This window comes from Doryrhamphus excisus, linkage group LG18 (assembly GCF_037039965.1).
Source record: "Doryrhamphus excisus strain RoL-2023G ecotype Guam linkage group LG18, RoL_Dexc_Guam_v1.1, whole genome shotgun sequence".
In the NCBI taxonomy this organism is placed as follows: domain Eukaryota; kingdom Metazoa; phylum Chordata; class Actinopteri; order Syngnathiformes; family Syngnathidae; genus Doryrhamphus; species Doryrhamphus excisus.
The window spans coordinates 1,349,671-1,369,615 of record NC_136374.1 but is presented as its reverse complement, the minus strand read 5'-3'; the positions used below and the strand labels follow the sequence as shown (position 1 = coordinate 1,369,615).

General features: G+C 43.1%; 1 protein-coding gene across 2 annotated transcripts in view; it reads left to right on the top strand.

Annotated features, from left to right (window-relative positions):
• The window catches only part of eefsec (eukaryotic elongation factor, selenocysteine-tRNA-specific), a 43,539-nt gene extending 26,206 nt beyond the window's left edge, over positions 1-17,333 (top strand). The window contains exons 8-9 of one of the 2 annotated variants that reach the window (XR_009120073.2): positions 15,217-15,395; positions 15,770-17,333. Coding sequence is in view for 1 of the 2 variants with exons in the window: in XM_078798487.1 (XP_078654613.1) it covers positions 13,919-13,977 (59 nt within the window). In the remaining variant the exon portion in view is untranslated. Of the gene's footprint in view, positions 1-13,918; positions 14,022-15,216; positions 15,396-15,769 lie in introns of those variants that run through there. The other variant, XM_078798487.1, reaches the window with a different exon arrangement.
• Positions 17,334-19,945: the final 2,612 nt, after the last annotated feature.

Below are 19,945 nucleotides of genomic sequence, written 5' to 3'. Positions count from 1 at the left end.
GACATAAAATAGTACCCCTATGGTCACCTTTATACTCCTATTACGCAATATGGTAGACATCATAAGAGAAAATAAGACATTAATGACCTTGAATATATATACTTTCAACATGATTAGAGCCCTCCAGACATGAAATAGCACCCCTATGGTCACTTTTGTACTCCTGTATAAAATAAGACATATTAGTAATAGAAAACCTGTTTACTACCTTCTAAATATACGTTTTAATTTTTATTGTCATAATATGAAGAGGTTTTTTTTGTAAATTCAATTAGTTTTTTTCTGGTGTGTAAAAGTCTTTACTTTTAAATGAACAATGGTATTTTCATATGAAGTTTTTCTCCTAAAAGGATGACTTTACTGACGGAAATGTACAACGTATTACTGTTTCTACTGTTGTACTATTAGGATTTTATTGGTGTACAATTTTCTTGTACATTTCTGACTTTATTTACGTTAATTTACAACTTTATTTATGGACATTGGCAACTTTATTATCCGTACTCTACTAAGAAATGGGAATTATTTCTTGTTTGTTGTTGCACTGAAGCTGCAATCATTTCAAAACTATTTGGAATGAATGATCCAACACACACACACACACACGTGCACATACACACACGTGCACACGCACACGCAAGCACCTGCACAAAGAAAAGTGATTGTTTCAACTTTCACCCGTGTCGTCTGTATTGTCCCTTGGCGGCCCTCTTCCTCGTCAGGAAGATTTACATGCTCCTTTTTTTCAGACTCCTTTCATGACCCCCCCCCCCCCCCACAGACACACACAGACACACACAGACACCCCACCCTGGCTGTCCAAACACAGCTGACAGGAGGAGCTGAGGTCCAGGCCGCCATGACAGTCGCGTGCCGTCTAACAAATAGCTCTTAGCCTGCCAACCAGGACGTGTGGCTCCTCCTCACATGTGGAGTGTGTGTGTGTGTGTGTGTGTGTGTGTGTGTGTGTGTGTGTGTGAGTGTGTGTGTGAGTCCTCCATGCAACCTGCATCCATGACTGGTCTAAATATTCCACAGCCAGCTTTGATTGGAAAACAGCCCAACAAGTATAATAATAATAATAATAATAATAATAATAAACAATAAGGCAATAAGCTGATAGCTAAAACGGCTAGATGGCCAGTGGAGCGGCCAAGCTTGCGTTAAAATGTTCCTATGACGTCTAACCTTCTTCTCCACGCTCCTCCACCTCTCTCACTTCCTCCTTGCCGCTCAGCACATGCAGAAGATGCATGCCCATCGCTCATCCAAAAATGGCCTCTGGTTGTGCACTTGCACCATCACCTCTTTGTGCCTAAAACCTATGAAAGGTCTTTGGGAGCCAGGTGTACCAAGGTAGCACCAACACTAGCTAGCCTCTGGGAATCATCTGGGAATCTTCTGGGAATCTTCTGGGAATCTTCTGGTACGTGTCAATGTCTACAAATCAGGTGGCGCCTGATTTGTAGGAGTCACCAAAAAGTTGCAGCCAGACTTTGGTTAATCGGGTTGAAACCTACTTTAGTCGCTGACAAATTCAATTATTGCTGACTCGTTCAATTCCTCATCAATAACAGAGCAGGAGAATCCATACTTTGCTCTCAAACCTTCGCCCTTGTGGAGGCAAGCTTTGCCTCTGCAGGCGCGGTAAAAGACGTGAGGTCATGCAGATGAGGACCACCGGTGGTCTTGGTCTTTGTCTACGCTGTCTTCTCAGGACAAACGTCATCCGTAGACTCAGGATGGACATTTTCATCACGCTTGGTCCAACCTTAGACTACCTAGCAATAATGTCCACCGGGTGCCGTCATACTATACGTAGTATCCATCAACGTTAGCCACACTAGCATAGCTATGTGATGCTACCGTGCTAGCCTGCTAACATTTGAACAGTAACATCAAAAACACCAGGATCAAAGTTGAAGCTCCTACGTAGACGACCAATAAGGAGTCAGTGGAGATGCATTTTAACACGTGTAGCGAAGCCTGTCTTGTTTTTACAAACATATTAGGGAATTCAATTCATTCATTTAACTGGCCTGTGCCACATACTAAAAATACTATCATATTATATCATAATATAATACTAAAAATTTGACAAGGAAACAACAAAAGAGAAAATAAAAAATAGTAAATTAGTACATTTTAAAGTACATTTTCTTGTACACATTATTACGTTTTTTGGAGTTATTCACAGAAGTGTACAATTTTATTTCCTGTAAATGTCCTACTTTATTCTTGTACTATTACAACTTTTTTACAGTAAAATGACGACTTTTGTTCTTGTAAACGTTCCACTTTTTTGTCTCTTAATATTAGGACATTTTTTGTAGTGAATTTAAATTTTTATTCACAGAAATTGACAATTTAAAAAACATTTAAAAAAACATATTCTCATAATATTACACCTTTTGTCCAGTAAATTTATGACTTTATTCTTAACTCTTACAATTTACAACTCTTTTACTCTCTTTCTTGGAAATTTATGACTTTTTTTCTTTTAAATGTATGACTTTTTTTTTCGTAAATTCACAATTTTATTCTTGTAAATGTATTTTTTTTTATTTTTTACTTTAATCTTGTAATATTGTGACAATTTTTGTAGTAAATTTCCACCGTTATTGCCAGAAATATACAATTTTATTTCCTGTAAATGTCCTACTTTATTCTTGTACTATTACAACTTTTTTTACAGTAAAATGACGACTTTTGTTCTTGTCAACATTCCACTTTTTTGTCTCTTAATATTAGGACATTTTTTGTAGTGAATTTAAATTTTTATTCACAGAAATTGACAATTTATAAAACATTTAAAAAACATATTCTCATAATATTACACCTTTTGTCTAGTAAATTTATGACTTTATTCTTGTAGATGTACTTTTACTTATCTTTTCTTGCAAATTTCAGACTTTTTTTGTTCAATTTAAATTGACAATTCTTACAATTTACAACTCTTTTACTCTCTTTCTTGGAAATGTATGACTTTTTTTCTTTTAAATGTATGACTTTTTTTTCGTAAATTCACAACTTTATTCTTGTAAATGTATTTTTTTTTTTTTTTACTTTAATCTTGTAATATTGTGACAATTTTTGTAGTAAATTTCCACCGTTATTCCCAGAAATATACAATTTTATTTCCTGTAAATGTCCAACTTTATTCTCGTAATATTACATATTTTTTCCAGTAAAATTTTGATTTTTTTCCCCCCACTTTTTTCCTGGAAATTGCCAACTTTATTGTGGAAATGTCAGATGACTGTATGGTGTCATCAAGGAGCTAGCGATGGCTGGCTAGCATGGCTAGCATGGCTAGCAGGCCTTTAGAAAGCCTCTGCAGCTGCTCCATGCCACCTAGCACACACACACACACACACACACACACACACACACACGCAGTCCAGGGGGCAGTAACGTGGTTATCTCCCCCTCTCAGATCCTAATCTGACAGCAGCTCCAGCCTGTTGCCAGGTTACCCCCGGGGCGTCAATCTCCATTTAAATCCCGGCCGCCTCCCCGCCCGGCCGTCAGCGCCGGCCCCGCGCACCCGACGCTCCCCGAGGGTCAGCTCTCTCCTCCCTCGCCCCTCCATGGGGGACGGTGGCGGGCCACGTGGGCGCGCCACCCTCCAGCAGGTGACACACGGATGCTTTGGGATCAGCTGCCACTCAGGAGAAGATGTCTTCTGATTGAATAGTGGTTGTCCTGCAGGCTGCTCTTAGCGTACTTTGGCACTAATACACACATACACACACACACACACACACACACACGTGTGGATGTGGGCTGAGTGTGACGGAGGCTTGTAGCTGTGGGAGGATGTGGGCAGCGTCTGCACAGGAAAAATGATTGACAGATACTCTGATATGCACACAACCTTCTTCTCTGACTCGTGTCTCCAATGCCAGATGGAATGGGACTCACGTATTCCAACTTTTAGTGTTTTCCCAAATGAGTCTTTCTATGGTGGACTCATGAACCCTGACCTTAATGAGGCCACTGAGGCGTGCGCTTATTTGGATGTTGTTGTGGGGCCTTTTGTGACCTCTCGGATGAGACGTTGGCCGCTCCTGGGAAGGTTCACCGCTGTTCCGTGTTTTCAACATTTGTGGATAATGGCTCTCACCGTGGTTGGCTGGAGTCCACACTGATATTTTTACACACTAATATTATGACTTTATTCACATTATAGTCTATTTGGAATTACAGCTTTTTTCCATTTCTGCGTTTTCTTTTTCCAACAAAATCAACTTTTGTCTTATAAATGTATTCATTTTTTATACATTTTTATTTCCATCATATTTGGGCTTTACTTTCATAAAGGTTGGAACTTTTCCAACAAATGACAACTTTATTTGTTATTTTGTAGCTTTCTTGTCATATTCCAACTTTTTAAAAAGTCTTTATTCTTCAATATTTCAACTCTAGCCGATCACAATTTTATGAATTTATTCTCGTCCAATTGTTGGAGATACATTACCCACTTTTTTCTCAGATTTGGACTTTAAAATTTGGGCTTTTTTTTCATTTCTGCTGTTTTTTTTTTCAAATTATTTTAACTTTTGTTGTAAATGTCATAATTGAGACATTATTGCCTTCATATTTTGACTTTATTCATGTCACATTAGAACATTAGATATCAGCATAAAAATGTGATATCAGTCAGATATCAGATATCGGTATGGTATTTTTTCCCCAATCATGAAAGCCGATATTAGAATAATATAATACGCAGAGTAAAGGCTAAAGTATATTTGGTCGTCCTAGTGGGGGTCTAACTCTGATAGACGGCGATGCCATCGTGGCCATGTTTCTCAGGTCTTCTCATCTCTGCCACTTTTTCATCCAATTCCAGCCCAGAGAGAGAAGTTGACAGGCGCTTCCTGGGGTCAAACCGGAGAAATAAGCTTCCCGAGTGCGGCTGGATAAGACTGAAATGCTCCGCCGTCAGCTTCCCGCACTCCCCCCCGACCCCCACTTCCCCCTCCTCCCTCTTCCCTGGACTCAGATCGTTATCGCTGCTGAGCTTATTGCTTCCTGAGGAGACCTGGTGCTGCCCCCCCCCACCCCCCCTCTACTCTATGTTCCCGGATAAAAGGTAAAGCCAAATTATTACTACGCTGGCAATAAAGTGGACAAAAGTCAGTGGAGTACCTCCACAAAGGTGGGCGTCCCGCTTGGCTTGTGTTTCCTTTTAAGGTTCTGGCCAGGAGATCCCTTCAACCTTCTAAACGCTGAAACAATGCAAGACCTTCTGTCCTCCACTGACCTCACTTGTCTGAAGAACCGAAGCAAACCTTGCACATTTACAAGAATGGGAAGAAAAACTACTTATTGCACATTCTTTGATGCGCTGCGATGATGTCAGCCTCCCTCTGGGCTCCTCTGGTGGACAGAGGCAGCATTCATCCTTTTTCTGTGCTGCTTGTCTTCCAATGAATGCCTTGCTCAAACAAAATGCATTCATGGAAAAAAATGTTTCTCTCCGTTTTGACTTGTATTGGTACTTGTTTGTATATTCTCACAGACACCTCTGCTAAACACTCAACCTCCCACAGTGCCGTTCATCTTAAAGGGCCAGCGTCCATATGCTGCAGGGAAGGAAGACCACGCTGCTGGATCAACCCTCCTTGCAGCACGTTTGCTTGATGATGATTGGATTATAATGACGGCACATTACTGGACCACCCCTGGGGTAACCCGAGACACGCCCGCCCCGCCTGACACCCGCTGTCCCGCTTGACTCCTCGTGCCCTGATTAGATTGGCCCGCTCAAATTGTGCAACAAAACATCCTTTAATGGTTTCACAGACGCAAACATCCGCCACACCCAAAACGCCGCCGAGATGATTTGTTGATTGGCGGTAAAAGCTGCTAATCGCAGCAAAGGACTGCTGCCAACCCGTGGAACCACTTGGCTCGGCTTAATGGGGTGAACTCCGGACCAATACAATTACGGGCCTGCACGGGGGCCATTGGGGGGTGTGGATGGAGGGAGGGGGCGTGAGTGTCATTGTTTGCTTTCCGTGGGGCAAACATTGGAATAAATAATAGCATTTAATGCTAACATTAGCGCAGGAAAAGGAACCTCCAGGGTCTACGGTTCCGACCATGCGGAGTCGCTAGTTTCCTAGAACAACGGCATGAAGAGAGTGAGACTTTTTGTCAGTCATACATTAGCGTTCTCTCAGTGGGTAAAGGCGGGGCCGCCAGCATACACACACAGTGAAGAAGACTTTAACGTAGTAGAAGTTGAATGAGTAGATTGCAATATACAGTGAAGAAAATAAGTATTTGAACACCCTGCTATTTTGCTATTTCTCCCACTTAGAAATCATGGAGGGGTCTGAAATTTTCATCGTAGGTGCATGTCCACTGTGAGAGAGATAAACTAAAAAGAAAAATCCAGAAATCACAATGCATGATTTTTTAACAATTTATTTGTGTGATACAGCTGCTAATAAGTATTTGAACACCTGAGAAAATGAATGTTAATATTTGGTACAGTAGCCTTTGTTTGCTATTACAGAGGTCAAACGTTTCCTGTAGTTTTTCACCAGGTTTGCACACACTGCAGGAGGGATCTTGGCCCACTCCTCCACACAGATCTTCTCTAGATCAGTCAGGTTTCTGGGCTGTCGCTGAGAAACACGGAGTTTGAGCTCCCTCCAAAGATTTTCGATTGGGTTCAGGTCTGGAGACTGGCTGGGCCATGCTAGAACCTTGATATGCTTCTTACGGAGCCACTCCTTGGTTTTCCTGGCTGTGTGCTTCGGGTCGTTGTCGTGTTGGAAGACCCAGCCACGACCCATCTTCAATGCTCTGACAGAGGGAAGGAGGTTGTTCCCCAAAATCTCACAATACACGGCCCCAGTCATCCTCTCTTTAATGCAGTGCACTCGTCCTGTCCCATGTGCAGAAAAACACCCCCAAAGCATGATGCTACCACCCCCATGCTTCACAGTAGGGATGGTGTTCTTCGGATTGTACTCTTCATTCTTCTTCCTCCAAACACGCTTATTGGAATTATGACCAAAAAGTTCTATTTTGGTCTCATCTGACCATAAAACTTTCTCCCATGACTCCTCTGTATCATCCAAATGGTCATATGCAAACTTAAGACGGGCCTTGACATGTGCTGGTTTAAGCAGGGGAACCTTTCGTGCCATGCATGATTTCACATCATGACGTCTTAGTGTATTACCTACAGTAACCTTGGAAACGGTGGTCCCAGCTCTTTTCAGGTCATTGACCAAGTCCTGTCGTGTAGTTCTGGGCTGATTCCTCACCTTTCTTAGAATCATTGAGACCCCACGAGGTGATATCTTGCATGGGGCTCCACTCCGATTGAGATTGACCGTCATGTTTAGCTTCTTCCATTTTCTAATGATAGCTCCAACAGTGGACCTTTTTTCACCAAGCTGCTTGGTAATTGCTCCGTAGCCCTTTCCAGCCTTGTGGAGGTGTACAATTTTGTCTCTGGTGTCTTTGGACAGCTCTTTGGTCTTCGCCATGTTACAAGTTAAAGTCTTACTGATTGTATGGGGTGGACAGGTGTCTTTATGCAGCTAACGACCTCAAACAGGTGCATCTGATTCAGGATGATACATGGAGTGCAGGTGGACTTCTAATGGGCAGACTAACAGGTCTTTCAGGGTCAGAATTCTAGATGATACACAGGTGTTCAAATACTTATTTGCAGCTGTATCACACAAATAAATTGTTAAAAAATCATGCATTGTGATTTCTGGATTTTTCTTTTTAGTTTATCTCTCTCACAGTGGACATGCACCTACGATGAAAATTTCAGACCCCTCCATGATTTCTAAGTGGGAGAAATAGCAAAATAGCAGGGTGTTCAAATACTTATTTTCTTCACTGTATTCTTGTATTTTTTCATGGTACTTTTCTTAAAAGTAACGTTCAAATCTCATATAACAAAAGCAACCTTTTTCAAAATATGTTTCTTCATAGCAGTCATCAGTGAAAGGATCACTGCAAAGAACAGAACTGGAGGTGGGCTTCCATGCTCTCCTGCTCCGAACTTGCTTCCTCCATTGATGTCTTAAAGCTTAAAGCAAATGAAAGGACTGGGATGTTGTGAACATCCGGCAGCAACACAACATTTTGGATGAACAATATACTGAAGCAAGTCCAGCATCTTTGTGGAGCAGCCTTTGTTTGAGGTGTCACCCCGATGGCGTCGCTTCCAAATACGAGGCTGAACTGACTTTGACGCCGCCATGTTTTCTCCACTTCATTGAAGCTCCGTTACCTCGGCCTTGCCTCCTCGTTCCCCGTCCTCCTGCTCTGCTCCTTCAACTGGCTCCGTTACCAGAGCCATTCAGGCCGCTCCCCTCAGGCATCCCAAACCTCATTTGGAAGACATGTTTAGCCAGCACAGGAAGCCGCCCGTGCCCTTTAACAAAATTACGGTGCAGCCAGCGAATGAGCCGCAGGGCTGGTCTGCAGGGACCAATCACAGAGGACCTCCACTCCACCACTTCCTCCTTTTAAAAATGGACTTTTTTTTTGCTACTATTCTGATGTTCAGTGTGCCGACCAGCAGCTCACCAAATGTGCTCCATATCTCCACGTGGCGCTTTGAAGGACGTGAGCGATAAGAGCTGCTAATGATGCTGATGGAAATGTAGCGAGCGCCGCGTTAACAGACTCAGGGTGCATGGCCGCCGCGCTCTGATGGCTATCTCTGCGGCGCCGCAGTAATTTGCCTCTGAAGTTTGCTCTATTAATGGAAACTCTGCCCCCCCCCCCTCGTGGCGTCCTAGATTCCTCCGAAAGGAAGCCAACGCACAGCCACTTCATTAGGTACAACGGCATCCAAAATGGAACTGCCTCTAAACTTGCTGTGATCTCTAGCCGCCGTTTGTTTGTTTGTCACTCGAAAAGATCTCAATGGATCTGGATGAAATTCTCAGGAATAGTTGGGAATGGGATATGGAAGAACGGATCAAAGTTTTGGAGGGATCTGCATCGCGTCTCCGGGAATATTTGAAAGGATTCTTTAACATTGCAAAAGGTGCAACTAACGCCACAAAAAAATGGTCTGAGCGCTGATGGAACATTTAGCATGCTAGGGGTTAGCATGCTAATGTTAGCATAGTGGCATTTTTTTCAAAATACCAACCGTTTACAATTTTGTTCTGACAAATTCGGCAAAATTGAAGCTAGCTGAAGTGAGCAATGCACTTCAGGTTATTTAACAAAATAACCCCCCCCCCCTTACTTTTCTCATACAAAAACCCACAGTGATAAATCACTGCTTTTACTTTGAAAACAAGACGCCAACCAACTCGCAATATATCCTGCTCAATGTTCAGCCAACCTTTTTTTGTTTTTTTGCATGCAGTGACGTTACGTTGCATCCTGGGTAATTTAAGTGTGAGTAGTAAGATGATGATCCATCCTCAACATTTCTGGCAAATGAGGTACATAGCTTAGTAGCCTTTTTAGCCACTATTATGCTTGATGTTAGCATGCTAGCATTAGCTTAGTAGCTTTGTTAACATTCTAATGTTAGCTTAGTAGCCTCTTTAGTCACTATTATGCTTGATGGTAGCATGCTAGCATTAGCTTAGTAGCTTTGTTAACATGCTAATGTTAGCTTAGTAGCCTTTTTAGCCACTATTATGCTTGATGTTAGCATGCTAGCATTAGCTTAGTAGCTTTGTTAACATGCTAATGTTAGCTTAGTAGCCTCTTTAGTCACTATTATGCTTGATGTTAGCATGCTAATGTTAGCTTAGTAGCCTCTTTAGTCACTATTATGCTTGATGTTAGCATGCTAGCATTAGCTTAGTAGCTTTGTTAACATGCTAATGTTAGCTTAGTAGCCTTTTTAGCCACTATTATGCGTGATGTTAGCATGCTAGCATTAGCTTAGTAGCTTTGTTAACATGCTAATGTTAGCTTAGTAGCCTTTTTAGCCACTATTATGCTTGATGTTAGCATGCTAGCATTAGCTTAGTAGCTTTGTTAACATGCTAATGTTAGCTTAGTAGCCTTTTTAGCCACTATTATGCTTGATGTTAGCATGTTAGCATTAGCTTAGAGGCTTTGTTAACATGCTAATGTTAGCTTAGTAGCCTTTTTAGCCACTATTATGCTTGATGTTAGCATGCTAGCATTAGCTTAGTAGCTTTGTTAACATGCTAATGTTAGCTTAGTAGCCTTTTTAGCCACTATTATGCTTGATGTTAGCATGCTAGCATTAGCTTAGTAGCTTTGTTAACATGCTAATGTTAGCTTAGTAGCCTTTTTAGCCATTATTATGCTAGGTGTTAGCATGCTAGCATTAGCTTAGTAGCTTTGTTAACATGCTAATGTTAGCTTAGTAGCCTTTTTAGCCACTATTATGCTAGTTGTTGGTGCATGATTGATACACACCATTCCCTCCGCCCTAAATGATGCGGAACGCAACACCAGGCCCCCGGACCTTGGGTTTGACACATGTCCCTTAATACAAACAGTATACCCCCCCAATAGTGTCAAGTGTCCCCGCCTTACCTCCTTTGGTGGGAGACATCTCAACGTGTGTGTGTGTGTGATTCCCGTTTAATATTCCAAGGTTGTCTGTGGTCTTTGGAGGACCAACAAGCCTCCATTAAATTTCTGCATGCATGCGGGAGGGAAAGCCACGCCAGCTATCTCCACATCCCTCATTCCAATCACCTCTCCCTCTCTCTCCCTCTTTCTCTCTCTCTCTCTCTCTCTCTCTCTCTGCATGCCCTCTGCTCAGGTAATTAACTTCTCCCTCCATCATCTCCCTCTCTGCTCCTTATCACCACTCCATTCTGTTAAAACTATCAGTCCTGCTGCCATCTTTAATGCTGCACTGGAAGGCACCCAATCATCACAAACCTCTTCCTCTTCCTCTTCCTCTTCTTCTTCCTCTTCCTGCTGCTTTGTTCTGCTTTCTCTTTCTTCCTCATCTTCCTCTTCCTTCTACTTCTTCCTCTGTCCTTTTCCTCCTTTCTTGTCCTTCTTTTTATTCCTTCTTTCTGTTTCCCTCCCTATTTGGCCTTCTTTCTTCTTCCCTCTTGCTCCATCTTCTTTTTCTTCCTTCATCTCCTTCTTGTCCTTCCAGCTTTTTTTCTTTTCTTCCCTCCTTCTCCCTTCTTCTTCTTCTCCCTTCCTCATCTTCTCCTTCTCCCCTTCCTCTTCCTTTTCTTCTTCCTCCCCTTGGGCCCCGTGGTTCCCGAGAGCAGGTCCCCAGCCTTGGGCCCCTCTGTAAGAGTTGTTGTGGTTGAAAGGTTACCCTGACGCTGATCCCTCCCCAGTGGATGCTGATTTAGGACACAGACAAGGTGAGCAAAGACAAGCTAAATCTGGGAGTTTAGAAAGTGTTAGGGATTAAGATTGTAATTGCTTCCCCCCCCCCCTCCCCCTCCCTCCCCCCCAGCGGCTTCCATCTGTATTGACGAGGTGTTAGCTCCTTGTCGCACGCGGCGGCGACGTCTGCAGACAAAGACGCAGCAAAGCGAGCCTCGGACGCTAATTCCCCGTTTATGAAGCATAAAAGGTAAAGTAGCTGTCAGACGGCCCAACGGGACACAAAGACCAGTGTGATCTTCTGGAAGATAATCCCAAAGCTTCATTCCCACTTTGTGATCATGGAGAGCTGATTGAATGTCACCGCGCTCCTCTCTCGTCTTTACATCCTTCTCTCCTTTCATCACGCTCGCTGTATGGGCGGCACGTCGCCTACAGGCCAAGTGTTAAGTGTTAGACGTGTGTGTGTGTGTGTGTGTGTGTGTGTGGCCTGAGGATTTGCTCAGCTTTAACCCACATTGTTCAAAATAGTCAAAGATCCTCAATATGACGAGAGACCTCTGCTATTTTTAGGAACCTACAGCAAAAAAAAAATGCCAGTCAAACATCCTATTCTGGTCTTTTTAAGAACCCGCTACAAACATGATCAAAGATCCTCTATATGGTGGGGAAGTTCTGCTATTTTTAAGAACCCGAGAGAGGTTTTCCTTGTAATGCAGACTTGCCAACATGTACACATTTATAGTACTCAGCATGCAATCTGACTCCTGAATACGCTGGTCCTTGGTCTCCATTTTGGGGCATCGTCCTGCTTTCAGTTTCAAGTTCAGTCTGGACAGTACGGATACTTCATATTCATATTATCACCACCTCTAGTATTTCAAAAACTTCCAAAAAATAATTGAGAAACACTGCTCAATAAAAGTATATGTGATGGTATATATATTGTTATCGGTAACGGTTGATATCGGAATTGGAATGTTTGACAATATCGGCAAAAAGCCGCTATCGGCCATGCCTGTTTATTTATTATATCTATGTTTATAATCCGTATAAGGCAAACAGGAAGTGGTTTTGTCAGAATAAAATGGTGTTTCCCAAAGTAGAATAAGAAGTGGCAAGTATCTCTTGGCTTATCTAAATCAAGTCCCATTTGCCTTTGGCCTGATTTGCATCCCGTGCACCCGTCTGGCGGTACGAGCAGATAAGGTGAGCCTTGGCGCTGCTGCCGCGTGGACCACAGTAACACGCCGGGCTTCTATCAGGCAGGAAGCAATCATGCAAATCAAATACGGACGTAGATTTGTTGGCGGCGAGGCACGTTTGAATGGAGCACACGTCTCCACTTGGACTGGGCCCGGGTCAGATGCCGGGTAATCCTGCGTCCCGGTCTCAGCGTCTGTAAACCAAACTATCATTCTCTCCATTCAGGCCTCCGTCTTTGGTGGCCGCCCGTATCGTGTTGCCGGGACAAAGTAGCCTCGTAGCCCAGCCCGCCTCTCCTTTGTGTGGATCTCCAGCTCTGATTGTCACAGCCTCGCTTTCTCTCCTCCGCTAACGCAAAGACTTCCTGGATCGGGGATGGCGACATGACTTGTCTACACCATAGCGTGCATGCTCCTCATGCGCCTCATGCTCCTCATGCTCCTCATGCTCCTCATGCTCCTCATGCTCCACTCTATCATGTTCATGAAGTCAACAGAAGCCACTCCAGCCATTCCGCTCCATTCTCATGACAGAAGCCTTCTGGAGCTACTGCACAAAATCACTAGCCAAAGATCCTCTATATGACAGGAGCAATCTGTTGTTTTTAAGAACCTACTGTAAAAAAAATCACCAGCCAAAGATCCTCTATATAACAGGAGCAATATGCTGTTTTTAAGAACCTACAGTAAAAAAAAAATCACCAGCCAAAGATCCTCTATATGACAGGAGCAATCTGTTGTTTTTAAGAACCTACTGTAAAAAAAATCACCAGCCAAAGATCCTCTATATAACAGGAGCAATATGCTGTTTTTAAGAACCTACTGTAAAAAAAAAAATCACCAGCCAAAGATCTTCTATATGACAGGAGCAATATGCTGTTTTTAAGAACCTACTGTAAAAAAAAAATCACCAGCCAAAGATCCTCTATATGACAGGAGCAATATGCTGTTTTTAAGAACCTACTGTAAAAAAAATCACCAGCCAAAGATCCTCTATATGACAGGAGAAGAATCTACTGTAAAAGCCAGTCTAACATCATTTGTGTTCTGCTGTTTTGAAGAACCTGCTACAAACGTGATGGTCAAAGATGCTCTATATGACGGGGTGCTGTGCTGTTTTCAGGAACCAAAAAAATAAATTCTGCTGTTTGCAAGAAGCAGAGATCCTCAGTATGACAGAAGAGCTTCGCTGTTTTTATAAGAATCTGTGGCAAAAACGCTAGTCAAAGATCCTCTATATGACATTAGCAGTTCTTTATACGTACTGCAGAAATGCTCGTCAAAGATCATCAACATGGCAAGAGCACTCACTGTTTTGAATAACAGAGATCTCAATGTGACAAATGTGCTTTTGCAGAGTAAAAAAAATACCAGTCAAAGATCCTCTATGTGACAACCAGGTGTGCTTTGCTGTTTCTCAGGATCTGCAACAAATGCCAGTCAAAGATCCTCTATACAACATGACTGTTGCTGTTTTTAAGGATCCACTGCAAAATGACCCAGCAAAGATCCTCTACATGACAGGCAAGTGTACTCTGCTTTTTTTAAGGGTCCTGCTCCAAAATCCGATGGAAGTCATCTGCCGTTTATTTAGGAACGCCAGTCAAAGATCAGGCGGGCATGCTCTGCTGCTTTTAAGGACCTGCCACCAAAATGCCAGTCAAAGATCTTCTATAACAGCATGAGCACACTGCTGCCTTTAAGGATCCGTGCCAAGTTGCCGGTCAAAGATTGTCTTTGTGGCAGGAGGCGTCACCTGCCATGATGACATGGATGACGGTGCTGTGGAAGGTCCCGTGCCGTCCTGCCGGGTCTGTGTGATGCCGTGTAAGTGGATTAAGATAGACAGGCAGAGGCGGAGCCAGAAGGACCCTAATGCTATTAGTACCTGCCCAGCTCAGCTGCCCAGCTCTGACCAATCGTCAATCCAAATCTGTTTGGCCGCGACCGACCGGTGATAAAGACTTTCAAATGAAGAGCACTTTGCCCTCCGTGTGATAAGCATTTGTTTCCGGGCGGAGAGCACACTTAGCATGTATTAGCATGCTGGACCGTAGAAAAAACCATCATGGAGAAAGAGACAAGAGGAGAACTGGTGATGTCCCTGCGCCATCCTGATAACCTTGATGCCTGGCCTCCATTATCTCTGCAAGGACGACATCATTGGATTAAGCATCTGATATGTAACGGATACCTGCCATTATTAATTACCAAGTGCAATTACGGCTGTACGGCCGATGGGAATGACACATTAGGCTCATGGCGTGGTTACCGGAAGGCACCTGGATTCTGGTCCAATGATCACGTCTGGGAATGACGATATGATGTATCCATGCGTCTGCAGTATTCTCATCCTGGAACAGCTCAGCCCAGCTCTGCTTTTTTCATATTTCCTCCTTGTAACAGCGCCCAGACTCCATAACCCCCCCAGCATTTGTCAGTGTTCCCATATCTTTAACCTTACTGATGTTTGCAACAGTTGAGCGCTTTGGACCAGCATCATAACTAGAACTATATTATACGTTCTACTGAGTGTTGTACGGCCACAATGATAATCATATTCATCAATCCGATGTGAGCTTTGTCTTTGTTCAGGCACAACCAGAGGAAGCTAACCTTGTAGCCTGCTCACCTTTACTTGTACTCGCTAAGTATTCTAACTGTACACAATACACATTTTTTTCTAAATCCATCCCTAAATCTTCTCCATTGGATTTAGATGAGGGGAAGACGCAGGATGGTCCAAAAGAGTCAGCTTATTCCTCTGGAAGAAGTCCTTGGTCAAGTGTTGGACCAGGGCCTTCACCCCCCTCCACCGTTTGACGCCCCCGCACCACATGAACCTCCATTGTTCCGTTGAAGGATGACGATGCTGGAGCCTATCACAGCTGTCTTCAGGTGAGAGGCCGGGTCCACCCTGGACTGGTGGCCAGCCAATCACAGGGCACATATAGACAAACAACCATTCACACTCACATTCATACCTATGGACAATTTGGAGTGGCTAATTAACCTAGCATGTTTTTGGAATGTGGGAGGAAAACCCACGCATGCAAACTCCACACAGAGATGCCCAAGTGGAGATTCCAACCCAGATCTTCCCATCTCCTGACTGTGAGGCGTACATGCTAACCACTCATCCACCGTGCGGCCCTCCTTAAGATACAACAGTGCAAAATGTCCTTTTATTCACATTCTTCACGTGCTAGGAGTGTATTATATTGTATGTAAAGAATTGTAGAATAAAAGTGGTGTTTTTCCTTCTTTTGCAGCTATTTGAATGTGATGATCGGAACAAGAATGCGTTTCAAAGGAAGCCTTGATAAAGATGTTCCTGTGCGGGGGAAGATGCTCTAACACACTCCAAGCGGCGCTGTTCATTTGTCAGGAGATGGATTGCAGTCATTGAGAGGAAAAGCTTTTAATTTGGCGCTGGTGTGGTAATTAGGTTTCAATTGGCTGCGCTCGCTAAGAGGAATGAGGGAGGTAATGAAGTTACTGCGTGTGTGCGTGTGTGTGGGGAGAGAGGCGCCAGGACCAGTTGGGGTGGGGGGTAGCTTAGGTAACGCACGCCCAGTACATTTAACATCTCATACTGGTACTAATTTGTTGTGTAATGGTGTTTATTGTGCGTATGGCGGGCCTTTTATGCTCCAGTTAAGTGGGCATTACTGTAATGGGAACGGGTCATGAAAACACACGGAAACCCGATCTAGAGCCTCTCCCTTACTTCCTCCACTTGTCTTCATAATACCTCATAATGGCGCTTCCGTCTCATTCGTCCATGGCGGTCCCTGACGTCTCCTTCCCATGATGTCCAAACTGTGTTGATGTCATTAATGGTCGGGAGAAAGGACAGAACGCTCAGGTTACCCGGGAAGAAGGTAGGCAAAGTGCATTGTTACACACACGCTCACGGACACACAGTCATGACAATTGTTATTATTATGCACACACAATACACTTGCGGTTATGTGGAAATTAATAATGTGGTCTGCCGTATGCTGCTTGTGTGTGTGTGTGTGTGTGTGTGTGTGTGTGTGGGCATTAACCACATAATAACCCCGGCGTGACCCCTGAGAAGCGTGTAGGCGCCGGGTTCAGTCTGACTCTTGTCACATGATCCCCTGTTGCCCCCCACCGCCGCCACCGTTCACAATGGCGTATTAATCTGTGCACGTGCCGCTCGCAGAAACACACAAGTTTGCAAAGAAGCACAAGAACATAAAGGCCTTCTTTGTCTCCCGTCAACGTTGGCCCTGCAGTCATCTCGACAGTCATCTCGACAGTCATCTCGGCAGTCATCTCGGCAGTCATGACAGAGTGAAGCATGATGGATGTATTTCTGACATCTCAGTCTGGCACACTTTTTGCTAGTTGGGATGGACACCATACCTCCGTATGAAATTCAATCAAGTCAATGCGCTTTTCTGTTGTGTTGCCCATCCATCCATTTTAAAAGCCCAAATAAATTGGAATAATTCTAAAAAAAAATGTTCAGAATAATTATAATTATATAATAATTATAATTTTGATTATATTGAGATTGAGGATATTTAGTATTTCAATATTTTTGAATGTATTTTTTCATAAGCAGTCACTTCATCTCAATTGATTTGCTTTACTTTGTTCCTATACAAATTTACCATGGCTACACATTCCCCATTTTCAATAGAAGTGAGTGTTGGGGTGGCGCCATTGACGATTAAAAAAAGACATTAGATTATAAATACAATTCTAGATTTATGGATGTATCAGGTTTTCTTTTTGCATACTGTTTATTTTTTGTATTAAAACAATATTTAATATTAAATAAACACCCTTTATGCTGGCCTACTTCCTTTTGCTTTCGTTGTAATCTAAGATGTGTGTGTTTTATTTTTAACTCTGGTAATGTGGTTGTTTTGAAGCATCTTAGCTGATTGACATCTTGTTTGACCAATCAGATCTCAAATTATGAGGCGAGCTCATTAGAGGCGTTGACCAACTCCTGTAAGCCAATCACGGGGGTTTAAGGAGTTGCGTCCAGGTTTGGTTGCTTTGTAGCGGGAAAATGTAACTTTTTAACACCGACGAAGATACTTTGAAACGTCATGGAGGCGGCGCAGTTGAATGGATGTTTCTGAAGAAGACATTGAACGGTAAGACTAATTGTTATTTTAAATAACATACAGACTTTCAGTGTTGTTTTAGAAGGAGCATGTAGCGTTTAGCTGTTAGTAGAGTTTGCCTTGTTAAGCTAACATGTTCTAGTTAGCCTTGTTAAACTAGTTTTGAGCTAGCCTTGTTAAGCTAGCTAGGTCTGTTGCTTTTTTTATGTGTGTTTCATCAGAGTATGCGTGTTCAATATATGTGCTTAGGAGGTTTTGGTCTTTAAAACAAGATATAACTTGAGGGTTAGATGTAGCAGGCCAATGCCATTCCACCTGAAGTGGGTGTTCCTGGGTAATTCAGGTAGGTTTGACATAACCCTGCTAATAAACAACTCAGAGGGTTTAATAACAACACAGGTTGCCGGGTGATTGGTAACGGGTCATTGTGGATCATTCTGTGTGAGATAGCACTGCCATAGAGTATATTGAATGGACAAGGGATAAAGTAGGCATTGTCTGTCCTGTGTCCAGGCATCCTTCGTGTGTGTGGGCGGACTCCAACTTGACTTCCTGTTAGAGAATATTTGGGAACCTGCTAGGTGAGTGTTTTTGTCTCCAATCTAATCTCCACTACTATAGAGTATTCCCTGTCACGCTGATTAGCATTATTCCAGATGCAGTGAGATATGGCTTCAGGTCAAATGTCTGCAGGGGTACGCACTGTGAAAAGTTTGGGAACCACTGGTCTACGTGATTTGGAGACCATTTTTTTCATGAATGTAGTGATAATATATGGCAAAATAATGCCAGTACACCGTATCAAAAGCAACTTTAATTTCTCAAGAGTTTTTAACATTGGAACTGAAATGTCAAGAGAAGGGTTGGGTGATTTTTTTTTATATATATATCGCGGTACGGATTCTTCACGCTCCGTAAGAGGTTACGCCAACTTTCACTGGTCTTTATTGCCATTTTAACATGCTTACTTCATCAACTCTGCTTTTTTCATCTTGACTGATCATTTATACCTCAAAAGTCATTTTCTTGTTATTGGAAGAATTTCTATACTGCTATACAAGCTGTGCATTTTACGCTTACTAGTGCTATCCCTAGAGCAGCTACAGTATAGCGTACTGTAATATGAATGGATACTGAAATGTATGAGGGTTGTACTCTTGTTGGGTACTGTAATCTGACTAAATTATTGTGCAGGCTTTTCCATGCTATTGTTTTCCCTACAAATGAATCTGTGCTCCAAATATTCTGCACTTCATGCCCAGAAATAAGACTTTGAAGTCAGGCATAGTGCTGAATTGCTTCCATTATTCTCACATTGCCTCATTCAGCGTCAAATATGTGAGGCCATGTAGGTAGGTGTGTGTGTGTGTGTGTGAGAGAGAAAGAGAGCGAAAGAGAGAGAGACGTTTAATGGGGTCAAACTGTTTAGGAAAGACATTGTGTGCCGGTTCCTTGACTGGTCGTCGCCGTGAAGGCCTGCAGTGATTTGTGTCTGCACACAACCTCTCTTCTGTAGGTGACAAAACAGCCTCATTATATCGCCGCCGTTAAAAGGACAATACAACAGGGTGTTGTGGTCGCGGGCACAATACCCCCCTGAAATGAAAGATGTGACGAAGCTGGTGGGTGCAGATGAAGGGGGAGGGGCTTCCGATGGATAGTGTACAGCAGCGGCGGAGGCTACAGGTGAGGAGGATCCGTGTCTCTTTTCTTTTATTGCCGCTCTTTCTCCTCAGTGCTCTCGTCCATGTCTCCAGTTTCCTTTGGCCCGATTTCCGTCCCTCGCCCCACCTCAGTGTGTGAAAGTTGTCGACTTTGTGTCTCGTCTTTCTCAGAGCTTCTTCCTTTTCCTTGTGTGAAGCAATAGGAGATGGCTTGTATGCCGTTTATGATCAGATGTCATAAAACGGTGATTTCACCAACAAAAGGCCTGATCTATGGAGTGAGAATAACAAGGTATCTGTCTGCAGTGGTTGAGGGGGCCGCTGGCACATTATATTAGAAAATTAAATGATAAAAGAAAAGTAATAAAAGGGAGAGGAAATGAAAAGCTGCTTGATGGTGCGGGGTGATAAAGTTGTGCGCTTGTCACAAAGGCAATCAGCTCAAATTAAAAAGGAGCGTGTCACTAGCCAGCATGTCACATTTGCCAGGTCACCTTTGCCTTTCTTGTCTTTTTACCAAAAAATAAATAAACACACGCCTTTTGGATTTGTATGCAAATCCAGAGCTACGTATACGTGAGTGTATGCCAGCCTGTCAATTCAAAAACCCAGGTAACCGTTCCCAAGGAAATCATGTAAATCCAATTCATCTGATTTTATAGTGAATAATTAT